Below are 18,382 nucleotides of genomic sequence, written 5' to 3'. Positions count from 1 at the left end.
ATATTTCATGCCATCATAGTTAGTCAGGCTTTTGTCATTTCCCTGCCCCGTCTTCGGATAATGTAAACAATCCAAGAGGTGTGACAGCTAGCCGACATGTTAACCCGAACCGAGTGATGTTTCAAAGTCTATTCTCGGCTTTCAAAGCGAAAAATCACTCAAAACTACCCAGGATCATATCACACAGCGGCGGGGTTGTTGATTGTCGTCGCCGAACGGCAAACCCGCCGGCAGTGAGCAAGTTACAGCTCATTTCCCTGCTAGATATAAGAAATACGGGACGCCCCCCTCGCGCCCAAAGCTGTACAGGCAGAGAAAAAAAGGGACATCCCCAAAACTCCTAAAATGCATAGAAATGTATCAATTCATTTATATTCTGTATTAGTTCAATACGGAACGCAACATTAAATACCCAGTTTCGGATCGTTCCTTATTTCAAGGGACAGGTGGCAACCCTACCTGCTACGGACAGGAGCGCTCGCTGGGGAAGCAGCTGGAGAATACCGACGGACAAACCGGCTAACGACGGAGGAGCGCGTAGCTGCCACATTGTAAACACGATGGCGTAAAATAATGCTTTACTACACTGCGAAGTCGTCAACAGAAAGCGGCGTGCTGTTGTTGTGCAGCTAACATAGCAGGATGTATCTGAGGAGAACCTTTCTACATGTCTGTCCATGATCAAATGTAAGTAAATAGTCGTTTATTTAAAGAAAGTTTGTATTGTTTTCTTTTAATCGCTGTATTCGCAGCCATTTATAACACAGAGTTGTAATTTCTGATGGGGTTGAAAATTTGACAGAACACCGGGCACACGAAGAGGGCAATAAGCCGAGTATAGCACTCTCCCGGCGGGGGTGTGTGCGACAAGCCACCGGTCGTTGGCCGAGTGGCATTTTCAGTGGACAATCAGCCACAAAATGCTAACCACCTCCGTATTAAAATATGTGCCATGATCACAGTATTTGACATAATACAAAATACGATGTTTACTCACTTCCTAAATCCAATGGTCCCACAGTAATAGGGCTTGTTTTGGCCAATATTCGCAGTGAACGGGAACCTTTTGAAAGCCAAAAAGGCTCACACGGCCTTCTTTGTTGCAGGAACAATTTTATGCAGCCGTTTAGCTGACGTGATGCGAAAAATAAACCAATGTATCAACAGAATCAACTGAATCCTCAGTCCATCTGCATGCTATAAAGCAACGCTGTATTGTGAGATGCTGACCCGGGTGACGTCACATTCGCATTCGTCCTAAACCCAAGACTGAAGCCGGAAGTCACTCATTTTCATGGCACGGGATTCAAAAATTGAATATATAAAACGATTGCTTCCACACACATCCAAGCGGTCCATTTCATTCAGGAGCATAAAACACCGCGTGAAATATGAAAAAAAAAGCATGCTTTTTGGTGTCATACGCACTTTAAGGACTTTTACTTAAAAGTTTCGGATGTGAGAGTAATGTAAAAAATAGGGCTGTCAAAATTATCGCGTTAACGGGCGGTAATTAATTTTTTAAAATTAATCACGTTAAAATATTTGACGCAATTAACGCACATGCCCCGCTCAGACAGATTTAAATGACAGTACAGTGAAATGCCCACATGTTAATTGTTTTTTATGGAGTTTTATGGAGTCTGCTGGCGCTTGGGTGCGACTGATTTTATAGGCTTCAGCACCCATGAGCATTGTGTAAGTAATTATTGACATCAACAATGGCGGGCTACTAGTTTAGTTTTTGATTGAAATTTTTACCAATTTTATTAAAACGAAAACATTAAGAGGGGTTTTAATATAAAATTTCTATAACTTGTACTAACATTTATCTTTTAAGAACTACAAGTCTTTCTATCCATGGATCGCTTTAACAGAATGTTAATAATGTTAATGCCATCTTGTTGATTTACTGTTATAATAAATACAGTACTTATGTACAGTAGTTGAATGTATATATCCATCTTGTGTCTTATCTTTCGATTCCAACAATAAGTTACAGAAAAATGTGGCATATTTTATACAGGGTTTGAATTGTGATTAATTACGATTAATTAATTTTTAAGCTGTGATTAACTTGATTAAAAATTTTAATCGTTTGGCAGCCCTAGTAAAAAAATAACTTAAAACATTTTTTTTTTCTGTTTATAAAATACAAACATCACCAATAGAGGGTATCACATCTCATTTTGATTTTGCTAGAAGCGTCTGGTTCCGATGAATCCTATTCATAAATAGGCCCGTCTTGTGCCACGCTACTCAAGTGGAACAATTCTCTTCGTCGCTTTAAGGAACAGACAGATGAGGTCAAACTAAGGTCAATAAAATGTCCGTCTGTCCATTGAGTCACCACATCCATCAACAGATAAAAGTTTGTCTTTCAGTGAGGGGACCCTCTTCTGCGAGACACTCAGGAAATTAATCAAGGAAATTGGGTTTTTGGCGCGCCTATATCACATCTAATCTGTCCCTTTGTCCACATGTGGCAGGCTCTGAGCCCCGCCAATCAAGGGAGACATGCTGGCTTTATGAAAAGCCACTTGTTCCCTGCATAATTGTAAAAGACGAGGGTGGAAAGAGAGGCGGGGTAGTCTTTGCAGAGTTAAATGGGAGGTGGAGGTGGACGAAGGGGGCAGTCTTGTTTTCCCATGTAAAGTGTGATCCAGATAATAGTATGCTCATCAAAGGCGGCAATTACATTCATAACAAAGCAGCGAGGCGAGCCCACGAGGAAATTAAGTGGTGCGAGGAAAGAAAAGCTTGATACATACGTCCTTTATGCTCACACTCAGCTCTTTTTCAAATGCTCCACATGGCGACTCCCAAGAAAGAAGCAGTCCCCCGTCTAATCCCCCTTCACCTTTTCCGTCCGTCCACTGTTACTACGAATGCACTTGTGTGGGATTAAAAAGCTTTTAGACGCAGATAATCTTCCAATAAGGCCAACAAAGATGACGCCGCATTTTAAGGAGGCCTCTTCTTCAAATGTAATTCCAATTTGAGGCGCAAATGAGCGGCCTCGTGTATGGCATGAGACAGTGCAAACAGGCGGTAAATCAAGCAGGTTAAGAGGTGCATTGGAACCTTTTCATTGCGCTCATTTAAATGGGATCTGAGGTGAGTGGGTAACACCGCAGCCTCCTTGAAGACAGGTGTCGCCGGGGAGCTGTCGTGCACTCGGCTTGATTTAGAGGCGCACCTTTGCAAAATGTCAAGTTTAAGAGTAATTGTACAACTTCATCACACGCACACAAATGCTGGAATAGCACCTTTGATTTAGGGCATCTCAGTGGAACTCGTTCAACAGTCAACACCACAAAACACATAAGGATTACTTCACCTGTAACTGCCTAGCAACCAGGATTATGGAGGGAGGATTATAAAGTCATTGGCTGCCATTGACGGCAAAAGACGTCCAATCAGGGGGCATCATTAAGCCTGTTATATATTTATACGCAAAAAAAATATTGCCATTTTCACTATGAAGTTGCCAGAATATTAGTTCAAATCAATAGTCCTATAACCTTTCATTATTAACTTAAATATGATCATAAATCTGTCAGTTTCCCCTTACTCCATAGCATAGAGTAAGGTATAGAGTCCCTTCAGTGCGTCGGCACTGTGTGTATGTGTGTGTGTGTGTGTGTGGGGGGGGTGCGTGTGTGTGTGTGCGTGTGTGTGTGTGCGTGTGTGTGTGTGTGTGTGTGTGTGTGTGTGTGTGTGTGTGTGTGTACCTCTGACGCACAGAGCAGAGCATGAACGTGAATAGATGGATGAAGGATGGACATAAGAAGGTTTTTCAAGAAGGGGAGTATTTATCACTACTAGTAGTAAGTTAGTTAGCTCCAGCCCCCAGCTATCCGTATAAAGGCCCATGTAATTAATCAAGCATCAAGTCACTTTTGCGGTCAAAAGTTACATCCCAGTTCTAAGATAATGCTGCTACTTAGCTGGTGCTAGCTAGCTAGTCTGAAATGCATTAGGAAGGTCCACGTTGTTGATAGAGTTAAGTCTTTTTACCACTATCTTTGGGGTGACTTCCTTCTGGAGCATCAGCTGTGTTTCTCACTTCGCTCATAGATGACTACAGTGACAGTACAGGCCAAAAGTTTGGACACACCTCATTCAATGCAACACAAATGAGGGTCCCAACCCCAAATGGCAAAAGTGTGCAAAAAAGTAATCAGAGCAAAGGGTGGCTACGTTGAACATACCCTAATATTATACCTGTTTTAGTTATTTCACCTTTTTTTTTTTTTTTGCTAACTACATAATTCCACACATGTACATTCATAGTTTTATTACCTTCAGTGAGAATTTACAATGTAAATAGTCATGAAAATAAAGAAAACCAATAAATGAGAGTGTGTGTCCAAACTTTTGGCCTGTACTATATGTATGTATAATATTTGGATATACGTTTGTGTGCGTGCGTGTGTGTTAGTGTGTGTAAGGCAAGTTAGCCTGACCCAGATATTACCTAAATTCAAGTACCGTATTGGCCCGTATATAAGACGGTGTTTTTTGCATTGAAATAACACTAAAAAAGAGGGGCTCGTATTATATTCGTGGTCTAGACATTATACCCATTCACGACGCTAGATGGCGCCAGATATCATTGAGGCGATGTTCTGTCATGACAGATCTCAGCTACTCTCCCTATTCACGATGCTAGATGGCGCCAGATATCATTGAAGTGATGTTCTGTTATGAGAGATCTCAGCTACTCTTTTTAGTGTAACCAGTTTGCATTCTTTTATTGCAATGTTTTTCCTTATTCAGATTTGTTTCAAGACTACAGTTACAGTTAGACTTCACTTTGATGGTTAATGCAGTTATTGCAATTTTGTTGTTTTATCACAATAGATTGGTTTATTTACATTTCAAAAACCAGAAGCCATTCATTTACGAATGTGATTGCACTTTAGTTTACATATTTAAATGTTTAGAATATTAATAATATAATATTTGAATAAGGCAAAATAACATGCTTTTTCTCTCAGATATATTGTTATAATCATTTGTTTCGGATGTACTGTAATTATTTTCTGTATGGAAATTTGGTGTTCAGAAAGTCTTTTTTTCAAACTTGAGTCTTGAAAAAGAGGGGGTCGTCTTATAATCAGGGCCGTCTTATATTCGGGCCAATACGGTAGTCTTTTAATCCGCCGTTTAGCAACGCCTACCATTATAGGGCTCTGGCGTCCCCAACATGTATTTTTCAGGGTTTGAAATTACAGCCATTTTTGTTACATATGCGCTCAAAATACAATCTGTGCGACTTACAAATGTTGTGGTTGTACTCTACAGTCACTTACATCCTGTCTACATCTATGTCGTGTTTTTGTGCCATAGATGTCTATCGCCATCAATGGCACAAAAACATTTTCACTGCCAGCCCTTCCAATTCCAATGGGTTGGATTTCTCTTGTCTTCAAATGGCAGTGAATGAGTTAACAGACAAATTACCATTACTTGTTTCCGTGTCTGCTTAAAGGTACTTCGGAGGTTCCACTGTACTGTGTAGTGTATGAACAACTCCTGTAATATACAATTAAAGCAAGTTCCGTCTCTTCTCACGAACAAATCATTTTGTCCGCATGTAAATTATTCAACAGGATCTAGGGCCTGCTGGAAACCTGTGCATAATTAAATTGCAATAAAATAAGAAACGTGCGGACAGGCTGTTGGGAGGTGATCCTAATTGACTTCTAAGATGTCTCCTGCTAGAACGTGAAGGTGCATACTGTTGATCTGTGTGTTATCAGTAATCAATATTGATTATGTAATATATTTGGAATGGAGTCAACATAGCTGGTGGCGTTTAAACTGATGTTTCAATATAAGACACGTGCACCATCTTGTGTCCACTTGTTGTAACCGCATGCAAAGAAGTCCATACATCTTTTGGTTTATTCTCTGCCTGTGGACACAAACACTCTAATAATATACCACATTATAGGAGGGTTCATTATACACTCATGTTACACAGTCTAGAGTTGAGTGGTGGCAGGTTTAAATTACTGTTATGTATTGGTGTAATACACTTGGCCTGTTGTAATGCAGTGAAGGGATCCAGTGTTCAAACTCCACTTGTGCCCATTTGTCATCTTCTCCTCGGTGGCTTTTCCTTGAGCTTTGACATTAGTAGAGCAACACGATCTTCTTGTTGCTCCCTAGTATTAAATTATTGACGAAGATGAATCATGAATGAGTCGATAGCTTTTTGAAAGTGTTGTGCCTCATTTGCCACTTGCACCTAATTACATGCGTTGCAGGTAAAAAGTGTCTCATGTCATGGTGGATGTGAATGGGTCAGTTAGCTAATTAGAAGGTTTCACACTTCATTGTTGTGGTTGTAAAGATATGGGGTTGGTCTTAAATAAGCAGTCCTGTTGAAGTTACGGTAAAATATTAACACACACTGATTATGGCACACAGTGTGATTATTTCACAGATGTGCCACATAGACTGCCCTCAATAAAAGCACCCTCTGAAATGTGCTGTTTTAGCACATGGGACAATCGGAATTTTCATTTGAGCAGTTACCTACCGGTAAATTGAATATTCATTTCTCTACAATGTATATAAATGGACCGACTGCATAAGTATAGAAGTTCTTGGAAACGTAGATTAAGAAAAATTTGTGAAAAATGTGTCTCACTGTCACCTAAGGGAGAACTTTATACTGAATTAGATTAACTTGCACATCCATGAGCCACAACCTGTAATCCTTTTGTTCTTAGAATAAACCAAAGAACCACTACACACCATTTTAATCCCAGTTTAAATATCCCGCTGTTGGCCGGAGACATCAGTAACCAGAAGTGTCATGTGAGAAGGGAGTCTCTTGCGCGCAGCATCCTCATCAATGTAGTTAAAAATTGTGGCAGTCAGCGTTTTAGTTCTTATTTCCAAGCAATTTAATTGTTTTTTTATTGGAACAATGGCAAATACTCGTTGTGTAGGAAACTGCACAAACAAGAACACTGTAGGTATAAGCATCTATAAATTTCCGTCCGACCAAGTGGTGAGAGCAGAGTGGATTGAGCAAACAGAGTGGACACGAATGAAGTGCAGTGGACCAAGGGTGTATTCTGATGTTTGATCAAAACATTTCACTGGAGACTGCTCAGACCAAGTGACAAATGGAGTGTTTCCAATGAAGAGTTGTTGACAATGACATTGGAGCTGAAACAACAAAGCATAAGCCAGCGTCTTTGGCCCACTGCCAGAAGTCATCAGTTAAAAGGCAAGGCAAGGCAAATGTATTTACATAGCACAATTCAACATAAGGCAATTCAAAGTGCTTTACATCACATGAAGATCATAAAAATCACACTAAATCCAATAGAACGTAAAAACAAAGACAATCAAAATAGGAAATAAAATTATACATAAAAATCGCATTTAATCACGAATAGAACGGTGTTAACGGTGTTACACTTATATAGCGCTTTTCCACCTTTCAAGGCGCTCAAAGCGCTTTACACTATTTCGCCATTTACCTACTGGTGACACAGCACCAGGAGCAACGTGGGGTTCAGTATCTTGCTCAAGGATACTTTGACGAGTTCATCAGGGCGAAGAATCGAACCCACAACCTCTGGGTTGGGGGACAACTACTCTACCACTGAGCCACGCCACCCCGGAATAGAATAATAAATAAATAAATAAATAAATAAATAAATAAAACAAATACTATTACTAATAATTGAAATCCCCAATGGAGATAAAGCACAAGAGGAATAGAAAGCAAATAGATTGACATATATAGACAGTTATGGATATGCAGTGTTAAACAAAAGTGTTTTTAACCCTGATTTTAAGGAGCTAACAGTTTGAGCATACTTCAGACCTTCACGTAACTTGTTCCAGAAGTGAGGAGCATAATAACTAAATGCTGCCTCACCCTGCTTGGTTCTTGGAACATACAGGAGACCAGTTCCAGACGACCTTAGGGGTCTAGATGTTACATAGTAATCTAACAAATTAGCGTGGAAAAATGGTTCAAACGGACTACGACTGTCTGGGTCACACTAAAAGTAAGTTATCAGCAGCCCAGAGACATGATAAGCACACCTAAAGAGCGTGCATGACCTCTACTGGCAAACTTGGAACCTACAAGCAACAATAAATCCACAAATAATTAATTAATCGGCCCTGAGACAATTAAAAAAAATATCAATAATAAATCAGGCTTTGAAGATTGATGCTTATACATCCCGAGAATGTACCTCTCAATTTTCTTTCAAAATTATATATATATACAAATAACGGAGGCGTAGCCATTATAATAACAAAGCGAGTGAGATCTTGTGCCTTCCATCCAGGCGATCCAATTAGCTTTTGTTTTTCTTTTTGTACAGAGAACATGGCTTACATTTCATTAGATCTTATTTGCCATCATTAATATTCGTACATTTCTATCCCACTCTTGATAATTTCATGTTTTCTGAATAAATGGTTGAGGCCACACTTTCTGCTATTTTAATCCACTTTGAGTGTTATTCCTTGAAAAATTGCGCTCAAAATTCTTTTGGTAAATTGTAATGGTAAATGGACAGTACTTATATAGCGCATTTATCTACATGGTTACCATGCCCAAAGCCCTTTACATTAGCATAAATTTCAACAAATTTTTTAAACACTTTTAACAAATCATTTACGTAATGAACAAACAGTGCAGTATACTGTAATATTCCTCATTATTGTGTGTCGTACTTAGGGTTGCCACCTTTCCGATATACAGTGGTACCTCGACATACGATCGCTTCTACACACGATCTTTTCGACATCCGACGTAAAATTTGACTGGCCATTTGTTTCTACATCCGACGACATGCCCGAAATACGATGACATGTTAGCACCGCAGACGAACACACGGCTGATTTTCTTGTGAGAAATCAACACAGGTTTTAAAAAGGTTGGTACAGGTGGTGAAACAAGGAAAAAGGTGATGCTTACCTTCTAAATGAAGATGCAAATTATAGAAAATTATGAGCAAGGGGTGTGCATCCGTAAACTGGCTCAACAATACTCTCCACGGTCTTCCTCCAACCACCGTTCGCCAGTCTTTATAAGTTAAGCTGACAATTATTATTGTGGTAATATCACCAAAGAAATCGCCAGCTTCGTCACGTTTTTATCATTTATTTCACAACTTATTCAACACAAAACGCCTCCTGACCGCCAAAGTTGACAGTGTTCTCAAGAAAACATTGAAAGTGAAGGTGAAACTCTCAAGCTCACCGCTCTCGGGTGCGGTGCGTTCAGGTACCGCAAAAAACGTCCGCCAAATTAGAACCCGATTCGTTACATAATTACAGGTATTATTATTATTATTATTATTATTATAATATTATTCCGATTTTTATTTATAATTCATTTGATTTGCCATGTGTAATTGCCATTTGTAATAGTACCAGGTGTATTTATTAAGGATTTAGAGTAGGTTTTTGGGCTGTGGAACGAATTAATGGAATTATAATGTATTCCTATGGGAAAATCCTGCTCGACATAGGACCATTTCGACTTACAAACAAGGTCCTGGAACCAATTAACTTCGTATATAGAGGTACCACTGTATAAGTATGGGACGCCCCCCTCGCGGCCAAAGCCGTACAGGTGGAAAAAAAGCGAAATCCCCAAACTACTAAAATGCAAAGAAATTTATCTATTTTTATATGAGAAAACTGTATTGTGGACTATGTGGGCATGGCAGTTTCCTTGCAGGAGATTGTTTTGTTTTTTTCCTGCAGGTTAATGAAAACAGAGTTGTGAATACTGTAATTAACATTTGTGTTGTCAGCACTGAATGTGGTCACGTGATCCATTAACTAGCCAAAATTCTCAAGGGAATGTTCCACTTATCTGCATTCTGTACGAAGTCTAGAATTTTGTTGGTGACTCCAGACTCTGGACTGAATTACTGGACAGCAAGGGGAAACATCTTCCTGCTCAATTTATTCGAGGCATCGGTCTGTATGGCGAATGGGATGGGTGACATTAAGATCTTAAACACATCATCCACTGCCTTTAAACCCAGGACTTGTTTCAACATTTCCTTTTGCTTTGTTCTCCCTAAAGTCATTTTCTTCACCATTTTGGAGTCACATAGAATCTTCTGATTGAAGTTGTGTCCACAGTTTGGTATACCTGTGTCAACTCAGCTGCAGTAATTCAGAGGGTAGGAGTGGGATGATGTCAAATTATTACTTTTATTTTAGTGTCATTATTAATTAATCAATAGATAGTATGTATTCGCAGTAGGACTATTTATTCACAGTATTTATGTGTCGTTAATCTTTTAAGAATAATTCCAAATGAGCAGCATGAGTAAGCATAACAAAATAAGATGTTCTTTATGGGTACATGAATTCAGTCCAGATTGATTAATGATAAATGCATGTTTAAAAAAATCAACATTCCTGAAAATAATAAACCATAGTAGCAACTGAAATAGCCTAGCTATGCTCCTATGTATGCAAGATGTATGAAAGTAAATATAAATACGAATCCTTTTACTAACTGCATATTGTGATAGAGTTCATTATTTTCTGTAATGTACTGATAAACTTTACACTTACCTATATTTTAGATCCATTACACACAACTGAAGTACTTCAAACCTCTTATTGTTTTAATATTGATTGTTTTGGCAAAAAAGTCAAGAAAAACAAAAAATCCCTATCCAAAACAATTAGCATACAAAAACATACAAAAAAAGTACACCTTCAATTAATTATATCAGCTATGCATTTAATACTTGGTCGGGAATCCTTTTGCAGAAATAACTGCTTCAATGCGGCGTGGCATGGAGGCAATCAGCCTGTGGCACTGCTGAGGAGTTATGGAGGGCCAGGATGCTTCGATAGCGGCCTTAAGCTCATCCACAGTGTTGGGTCTGGTGTCTCTCAACTTCCTCTTCACAATATCCCACATGTTCTCTATGGGGTTCAGGTCAGGAGAGTTGGCAGGCCAATTGAGCACAGTAATGGATGGTCAGTAAACCATTTACCAGTGGTTTTGGCACTGTGAACAGGTGCCAGGTTGTGCTGAAAAATGAAATCTTCATCTCCATAAAGCTTTTCAGCAGATGGAAGCATGAAGTGCTCCAAAATCTCCTGATATCTAGCTGCATTGACCCTGCCCTTGATAAAACACAGTAGAACAACACCAGCAGCTGACATGGCACCCCAGACCATCACTGACTGTGGGTACTTGACACTGGACTTCAGGCATTTTGGCATTTCCTTCTCCCCAGTCTTCCTCCAAACTCTGGCACCTTGATTTCCGAATGACATGCAAAATTTGCTTTCATCTGAAAAACTTTGGACCACTGAGCAACAGTCCAGTGCTGCGTCTATGTAGCCCAGGTCAGGCGCTTCTGCTGTTATTTCAAGTTCAAAAGTGGCTTGACCTGGGGAATACGGCACCTGTAGCTCATTTCCAGCACACACCTGTGCACGGTGGCTCTGGATATTTCTACTCCAGACTCAGTCACCTGTTTCTGCAGGTCCCCCAAGGTCTGGAATCGGCCCTTCTCCACAATCTTTCTCGGGTGCAGTCCCCTCTTCTGATTGTGCAGCGTTTCCTGCCACACTTTTTCCTTCCCACAGACTTCCCACTGAAGTGCCTTTATACAGCACTCTGGGAACAGCCTATTTGCTCAGAAATTTCTTTCTGTGTCTTAGCCTCTTGCTTGAGGGTGTCAATGATGGCCTTCTGGACAGCAGTCAGGTCGGCAGTCTTGTCCATGATTGCGGTTTTGAGTAATGAACAAGGCTGGGAGTTTTTAAAAGCCTCAGGAATCTTTCGCAGGGGTTTTGAGTTAATTCGTTGATTCAGATGATTAGGTTAGGTGCTTCTTTAGAGTACCTTTTAATTATATGCCAATTTTTTTAGATAGGGATTTTTGTTTTTTCTTGACTTTTTTGCCAAAATCATCAATATTAAAACAATAAAAGGCTTGAACTACTTCAGCTGTGTGTAATGAATCTAAAATATATGAAGGTCTAATGTTTATCAGTACATTACAGAAAATAATGAACTTTATCACAATACGCTATTTTTTTTTAGAAGGACTAGTATAGCCAAAATGTGACGATGTCATCAATATATAAGAGCATAATAACATACCAAATCAAGCTCAGGGGATGTTTCAGGTACAAAGAATTGTAACAAAGCTGCCTGGCTCCTCTGGAGTCATATATTCCGTTTGTGGAGGTGGCCTGCAGCATGCTGTTTCACATCGGTCACACCTCCGTGAGACACGACTCGTCTTACTTCGGGCGAGTAATCTCAGGATGAAATGGGCAATGAGGCCGCTTTTGAAACAAACAGCCCGAAAGCCTCCAATCAAACCTAGAAAAGCAAAAAATATTTTTGTAAAAATATAATAATAATAAAAAAAAAATCTTTCACCTTATCTGGTTTTCTATGTACTATTTTACCCTCGAAAAATACTGCAGCAACTTTATGGACTTTAAAAAAAAAAAAAAAAGTATTTTAATTTAAGTTTTACGTTGTCACTTGCAGTTTTCAATGTTTTCTTGGTGGGAACGTCCTTTGTGAACCATTTGTGTGGTAGTCGGGCTATTTTCTTCGATGCACGATTTTCTGAACTTTGACCCTGCTCAAACTGGTGTATTGTTTTGATTTAGCATTTTGGGCTATTTTGCGTGAAATTCTGCGAGAGGGCCGTCGTAAATCTAACAAGCCGGACATTTTAGGAGAATTGATCCGGACGCGAGAGAGAAGGATGAAAATGGTGCTTTCAAGAAGAAACCGGCTCCCCCGCGGGCAAGAAATGATGCTGGGTTTAGTCAGTTGCTTACGTTTACTACCAGCATAGCATATTTACCTGTGATGTCAACATGGCGGTGATGAGAACGGATTTGTAAGCGTTCACCGATTGGACACATTGGATGTGTTCACATTTCAAGTCCTGGCTTGGCTTTTTCAAACAAGCAAATAAAACGGCTGTAAGTATGTGAACACGTTTAGACGCTTGGATAGTTTACAAAAGTACAATTCATATCTATATCGATTCATTTCTCCTGTAGGTGCATGTCATTTCCTGCGTCAAGTCAAGTGATGACATCAATGCTTCGACCGTTTAAACATGACGCCACCTATTTTTACGTTACAGCATCATAAGCAGTGGCGTGAGTGTCTGGCAACACTTGTCAAGTTAAGGCTGCAGCCTGCAGCTATCAAATATTTTAGTAATTGAACATTCTGCTGAAAATTCCAGCAAGTAATCGGATAAAATATATATTTTAAGGTAAAGAGCAATTATAAATATACATGAGAAAACAAGACATTTCACCTAGTATTGAACCATTTTTAGATAATCAATGTCTTTATTTTAGATGTACATTGTTGAAAACAACCAACATATCCATCTCAGATGTCACTTGAAAAAAAGAAAAAAACTGCTTTCACTCAAAAATGTTAGGATCATGTATATATAATAACATCTTATTTCTAACCAAAAACTGTCATTATGCTTGATAACAAACATAACTTCAAAGTTAGGTGGTTTTTTTCCCCACGTGTTTCAATTGAATTTCTGTATGTGTCGAGCTGTTTTTAAGTTCTAGTTAAATTTTAAGTTAGTCTAAATCAGGGGTCAGCAACCTTTTTGGTGTGGGGTGTCACTTTCAAATTTTCTTGTCAATCAGCGTGCCACACCAAGATTAATGATGCACATCCAAATGTTTATATCCAACAGAGCTGTAATTTTACGTCAAAGAAAATAACATGGACATACATTGAAATCCGATAACTACCATTCTTCGTTATCAATTAAGGGGGGAAAAATGCATAATGTAGAAAATATCAAAACTTGAAAATAAGTTCAACAGAAATAACAGCTGTACAGCAGCGTCATATGTAAACATATCACACACACACACACACCCCAGCAAGAAAAGTGGAACAGATGTGATTCTCAGTGCAGGTCTCTCACAGTGCAGAACGGGCTGTTTTAACCTTCAAAGTCAGAACAGGCGAGTCTTATATTTTGTCTTGTTCACTAGCAACTTAAACAGTGAATTCTATGCACAATTTTAGATTTTATACTACAAGTTTAAAAGATGCCTCATTGCCTACCTTAATGTGATCCCTGCACCTGTTTTCCATGAATTTTCATGTTTTGTCTCGTAGTGGCATTTGACACTTGTTGTGCGACACACAACGCTCTCGAGGCACAATGCACAAACAGAGCTAGCGGAAGGAACCAGCAAACCAGTTGTTACCGGTGTAGGCGCACTATCCTATTCCCTTCACTATCCACTCGCAGGGGCCTGCGCTTGTCAGTGACGTTCCTTATTCTCGCTATATGATTATACAACTTTAACATTTGTTAATAATACGCTGTTTGTAGTATCATCCATCGCTTTTCTTTTTTAAATGGGCACTTTTAAGCAAACGCAAGAAGTAACAACAGGAACATTTTTAAACAGGCATTTCACAGGAGAGCATTTCAACTCTTCGGCCAATCATATAGCGAGAACGAGTGGATAGTGAGGGGAAGAGGATAGTGAACCTACACCGGCATCCCCAAGGGGCCGCTGTCCCCTACAATATGACCGGCTTACTAGTTAAGCGTAGAAGAAAAAGTGGGCGTCTGGGTGAGAAAAAGACAGGAGGCGAAGCAAGGTGTTGAGAGAGAGTTGCGCGGACAGCACCGTGAAAAGTGGCTGTGTCCCATGCTGGGTTTTGTTTTGTCAATAAAAGTCTCCAGAAAAATGCCATCCAACAGGGGCACTCCCGTAAAGCCCCTAAATAACAGGGCGCGCAACTGAAAATGCCTTAATTCCAGGAAAAAGGCACTTTTTTTTTTTTTTTTTTTTTTTTTTTGCCATTAGCTCGCATGTCACTGGTTAACCCTTTGCATGCCAGTGCTGATACACGTGTCATAGATTGCTGACCCCTGGTCTAAATTGTAAGTCCTGATAGGATTTTGAGTTTTTGCAGGGTTCAAAATAAATGGATGATACCTGCTGTATTGGAGACATTAGGCACTAGTGCTACTTGGTGTTTTATCTATCAATGACTACTGAGCTAAATTTTACAGTTAACTTTACTATGTTTTTATTTTACACCCTCATCACTCTACAGCGCTGTTTTTACAGATCAAATAAAGCCTGTATGAAAGACACGCATAGACAGTAGTCATAATTACCGTATTGGCCCTGATTATAAGACGACCCCCTCTTTTTCAAGACTCAAGTTTGAAAAAAAGACTTTTTGAACACCAAATTTTTATACAGAAAATAATTACATCCGAAACAAACGATTATGACAATATACAGTATTTGAGAGAAAAAGCATGTTATTTTGCCTCATTCAAATCTTAATATCTGAACATTTAAATATGTAAACTAAAGTGCAATCACATTCGTAAATGAATGGCTTCTGGTTTTTGAAATGTAAATAAACCAATCTATTGTTATAAAACAAAATTGCAATAACTGCATTAAAGTGCCTGTGACACGAAAAAGCATGTTTATTTCATAATACACGCGGTATTTTATGCCCCTGAATGATATGGGCCGCTTGGATGTGTGTGGAAGCGATCGCTGTTTTTATTTAGCTTTTTGAATCCCGTGCCATGAAAATGAGTGACTTCCGGCTTCGGTCTTGCATTGAGGAGGAGGGCGCTGTGACGTGTACGGTAGAAGACGTCCTCTTCATGCTACAGTGTACTGTTGTGTATGAGGACGAAGGATTCAGCTGATTTTGCGGATTAATACGTTTATTTTTCGCATCACGCCAGCCAAACGGCTGCAGAAAAATCATTCTGTATGAGGGAGAGGCATATGCGCCTTTTTGGAGTTTCAAAAGGTTCCCATTCACCGTGGATATTTACTGTGGGACCATTGGACTTACGAGGACGTGAGTAAACATCTTGTTTTGTATTATGTCAAATACGAATACAGCGATTACAAAGTAAACACTACAAACTTTCTTTAAATAAAGGACTACTTACGTTTGATCATTGATAGGCATGTAAAAAGCTCTCCTCATGCACATTAGCTGCACGTTAGCTGCACAACAACTGCAGCCGCCCTCCTCCGGGAACGAGCTGGAAATTGCTCTCCGCTGGGCGGTTTGCCGATCCGCGAAGACAATCGACAACCAGGTCATCATGTCAAATAATCCAGGATTAGTTATGTGTGATTTTCCGCTTCGAAGACTTTGAAACATCACTCGGTTTGGGTTAGCATGTCGGCTAGCTGTCACGCCTTCTGGTTTGTTTACATTCTCCGAAGCCGGGGAAGGGAAATGACATATGTCCGATTTAGGTGTCATAAAATATCGTTCGAGAGGTGCGACAGTAAAGTTGAAGTCGACAGTTTTGACCATTATGGAGTAAATTTGCCATGTCGTCCTGAATAAATGCATTTTTATTATTTCATATTCCATTCAGCACAAGACTGTTATTTGTCATGACCATGCCATTTATTTAGCAATTGGGGAAAAATACTTGGATAAAAAGAATATCCTGTAAAAATATTGAAGTAAAGAGACAGAAACAATGACATTTTGCCGCTGTCTTTGTCGCGTTTTCCTCGTTGTGAATAGTTCCCCCTCGACGGGCTGACTGCTCCTTCTCAAGCCATTTATATAGCTATTGGGGAAAATACTTGGATAAAAAGAATATCCTGTAAAAATATTGAAGTAAAGAGACAGAAACAATGACATTTTGCCGCTCTCTTCGTCGCGTTTTCCTCGTTGTGAATAGTTCCCCCTCGACGGGCTGACTGGTCCTTCTCAAGCCATTTATATAGCTATTGGGGAAAAATACTTGGATAAAAAGAATATCCTGTAAAAATACTGGAATAGAGAGACTGAAACAATGACATTTTGCGGCTCTCTTCGTCGCGTTTTCCTCGTTCTGAATAATTCCCCCTCAATGGGCTGAATAGTAAAACCGATGAGCCCAGTCTACCGCTGACGTCATCCACCTGTTGGGGACGCTAAAGCCCTATAATGGTAGGCGTGGCTAACCGGCAGATTAAAAGACTAATTTCTCGTCATCTGTGCTTTGCTAAATTGTTGTATATAGTCGAATCGTCTCAAAATATGATTCTAATTCACATAATAATGCCATTTAAGACTTTTTTTCTCGTGTCATATGCTCTTTAACTGAAGTGAAGTCTAACTAACTGTAGTCTTGAAACAAATCTGAATAAGGAAAAACATTGCAATAAAATGCAAACTGGTTAAACTTGAGAGTAGCTGAGATCTTTCATGACAGAACACCGCTTCAATGATATCTGGCGCCATCTAGCGTTGTGAATGGGTATAACGTCTGGACCGCGAATATAAGACGACCCCCACTTTTTCAGTCTTATTTCAAAGGAAAAAAACAAATTCGGGCCAGTACGGTAATAAAAACCAAAGGGCTAACGTTACGTTTGCAAGGTACAGTAACGTTAATCTTATTCATTAGCGCTACGTTAACTTAATTTTACATTGTCTCGGGTATCAGTCCTCTTTTCTCAGAGTAAACAGGGTGCCTTAGGTGGAACTGCAGACATGCTGTAGTGGTATGCAAGTGCTGTCTTACAGTGAGTGCATGAAACAGTGTCTTGGTGTCCAGCTTGAAATGCTCTCACACTTTTGACTAGGGATGGGAATTGATACAATTTTTACAATTCTGATTCCATTATCGATATTGCTTAATGATTCGATTCTTTATCGATTCTAATTTGGGGAAATAGAACAAACATTTTGATTGGCATCAAGTTTGTTTAATCAGAAGTCACAACCTTACAAACTCACAACGAGGTCAAAAGGGGCCCAAAGTCTCAATGTTAACTGTGGTATTATGTAACTGTGGCAAATACACAAGAATGTGTATAACATTTTACAGAAACATTTTTCAAACAGAAAATAAAAAAATAAGATAAAAGGACATATGAGCTGATACCACTCAAAAATAATAATAATAACAAAAAAAGATACTGTCAAATACAACAGAACAGTGCGTAGTGCAAATGTGCAAAATTAACAATTCTTTTGCAAAACAATAAGCATGTCTGCTTTTTCAGGAAGAATACATGATCTTCCTGGACTTATGGTGTCTCCTGCAGTGGAGAACACAGAAGTTACGTGACGTAATTCGCGCTGGCTGTAATTGATAAGAGAATTATTGGATAAACTGCCAAACGATTCCATGGAAGTGAAACACACGGATCCGATTCTCTGTAGGAACCGGTTCTCAATTCCCATCCCTACTTGTGAATTTTCTGCTTTTTCTTGGTGCTTTTCTCTTCGCTTTCGTCAGCGTCTTTGTCGTTACCTCTGTATTCATCCACCACCTCTGCCTTCTTCCTGTACGCACTTGACGTCAGCGTGTTGTGC

The 18,382-nt window shown here is 39.4% G+C and overlaps 1 protein-coding gene across 6 annotated transcripts in view; it reads left to right on the top strand.

Moving 5' to 3' along the window:
• The window catches only part of ikzf5 (IKAROS family zinc finger 5), a 264,268-nt gene that overhangs the window by 242,839 nt on the left and 3,047 nt on the right, over nt 1-18,382 (top strand). Inside the window, exons 1-2 of one of the 6 annotated variants that reach the window (XM_057848803.1) lie at nt 12,624-12,987; nt 13,069-13,170. The exons of 3 other annotated variants lie outside the window; for them this stretch is intronic. In XM_057848803.1, the coding sequence (XP_057704786.1) occupies nt 13,128-13,170 (43 nt within the window). In that variant the 5' untranslated portion in view covers nt 12,624-12,987; nt 13,069-13,127. Of the gene's footprint in view, nt 1-12,623; nt 12,988-13,068; nt 13,171-13,219; nt 13,290-18,382 lie in introns of those variants that run through there. 2 more of the 6 variants (XM_057848804.1, XM_057848807.1) reach the window with 2 other exon arrangements.

Source organism: Corythoichthys intestinalis, chromosome 10, assembly GCF_030265065.1.
Source record: "Corythoichthys intestinalis isolate RoL2023-P3 chromosome 10, ASM3026506v1, whole genome shotgun sequence".
Classification (NCBI taxonomy): domain Eukaryota; kingdom Metazoa; phylum Chordata; class Actinopteri; order Syngnathiformes; family Syngnathidae; genus Corythoichthys; species Corythoichthys intestinalis.
Note: the sequence above shows the minus strand (reverse complement) of the source record. Positions and strands in the feature narration are given on the sequence as shown.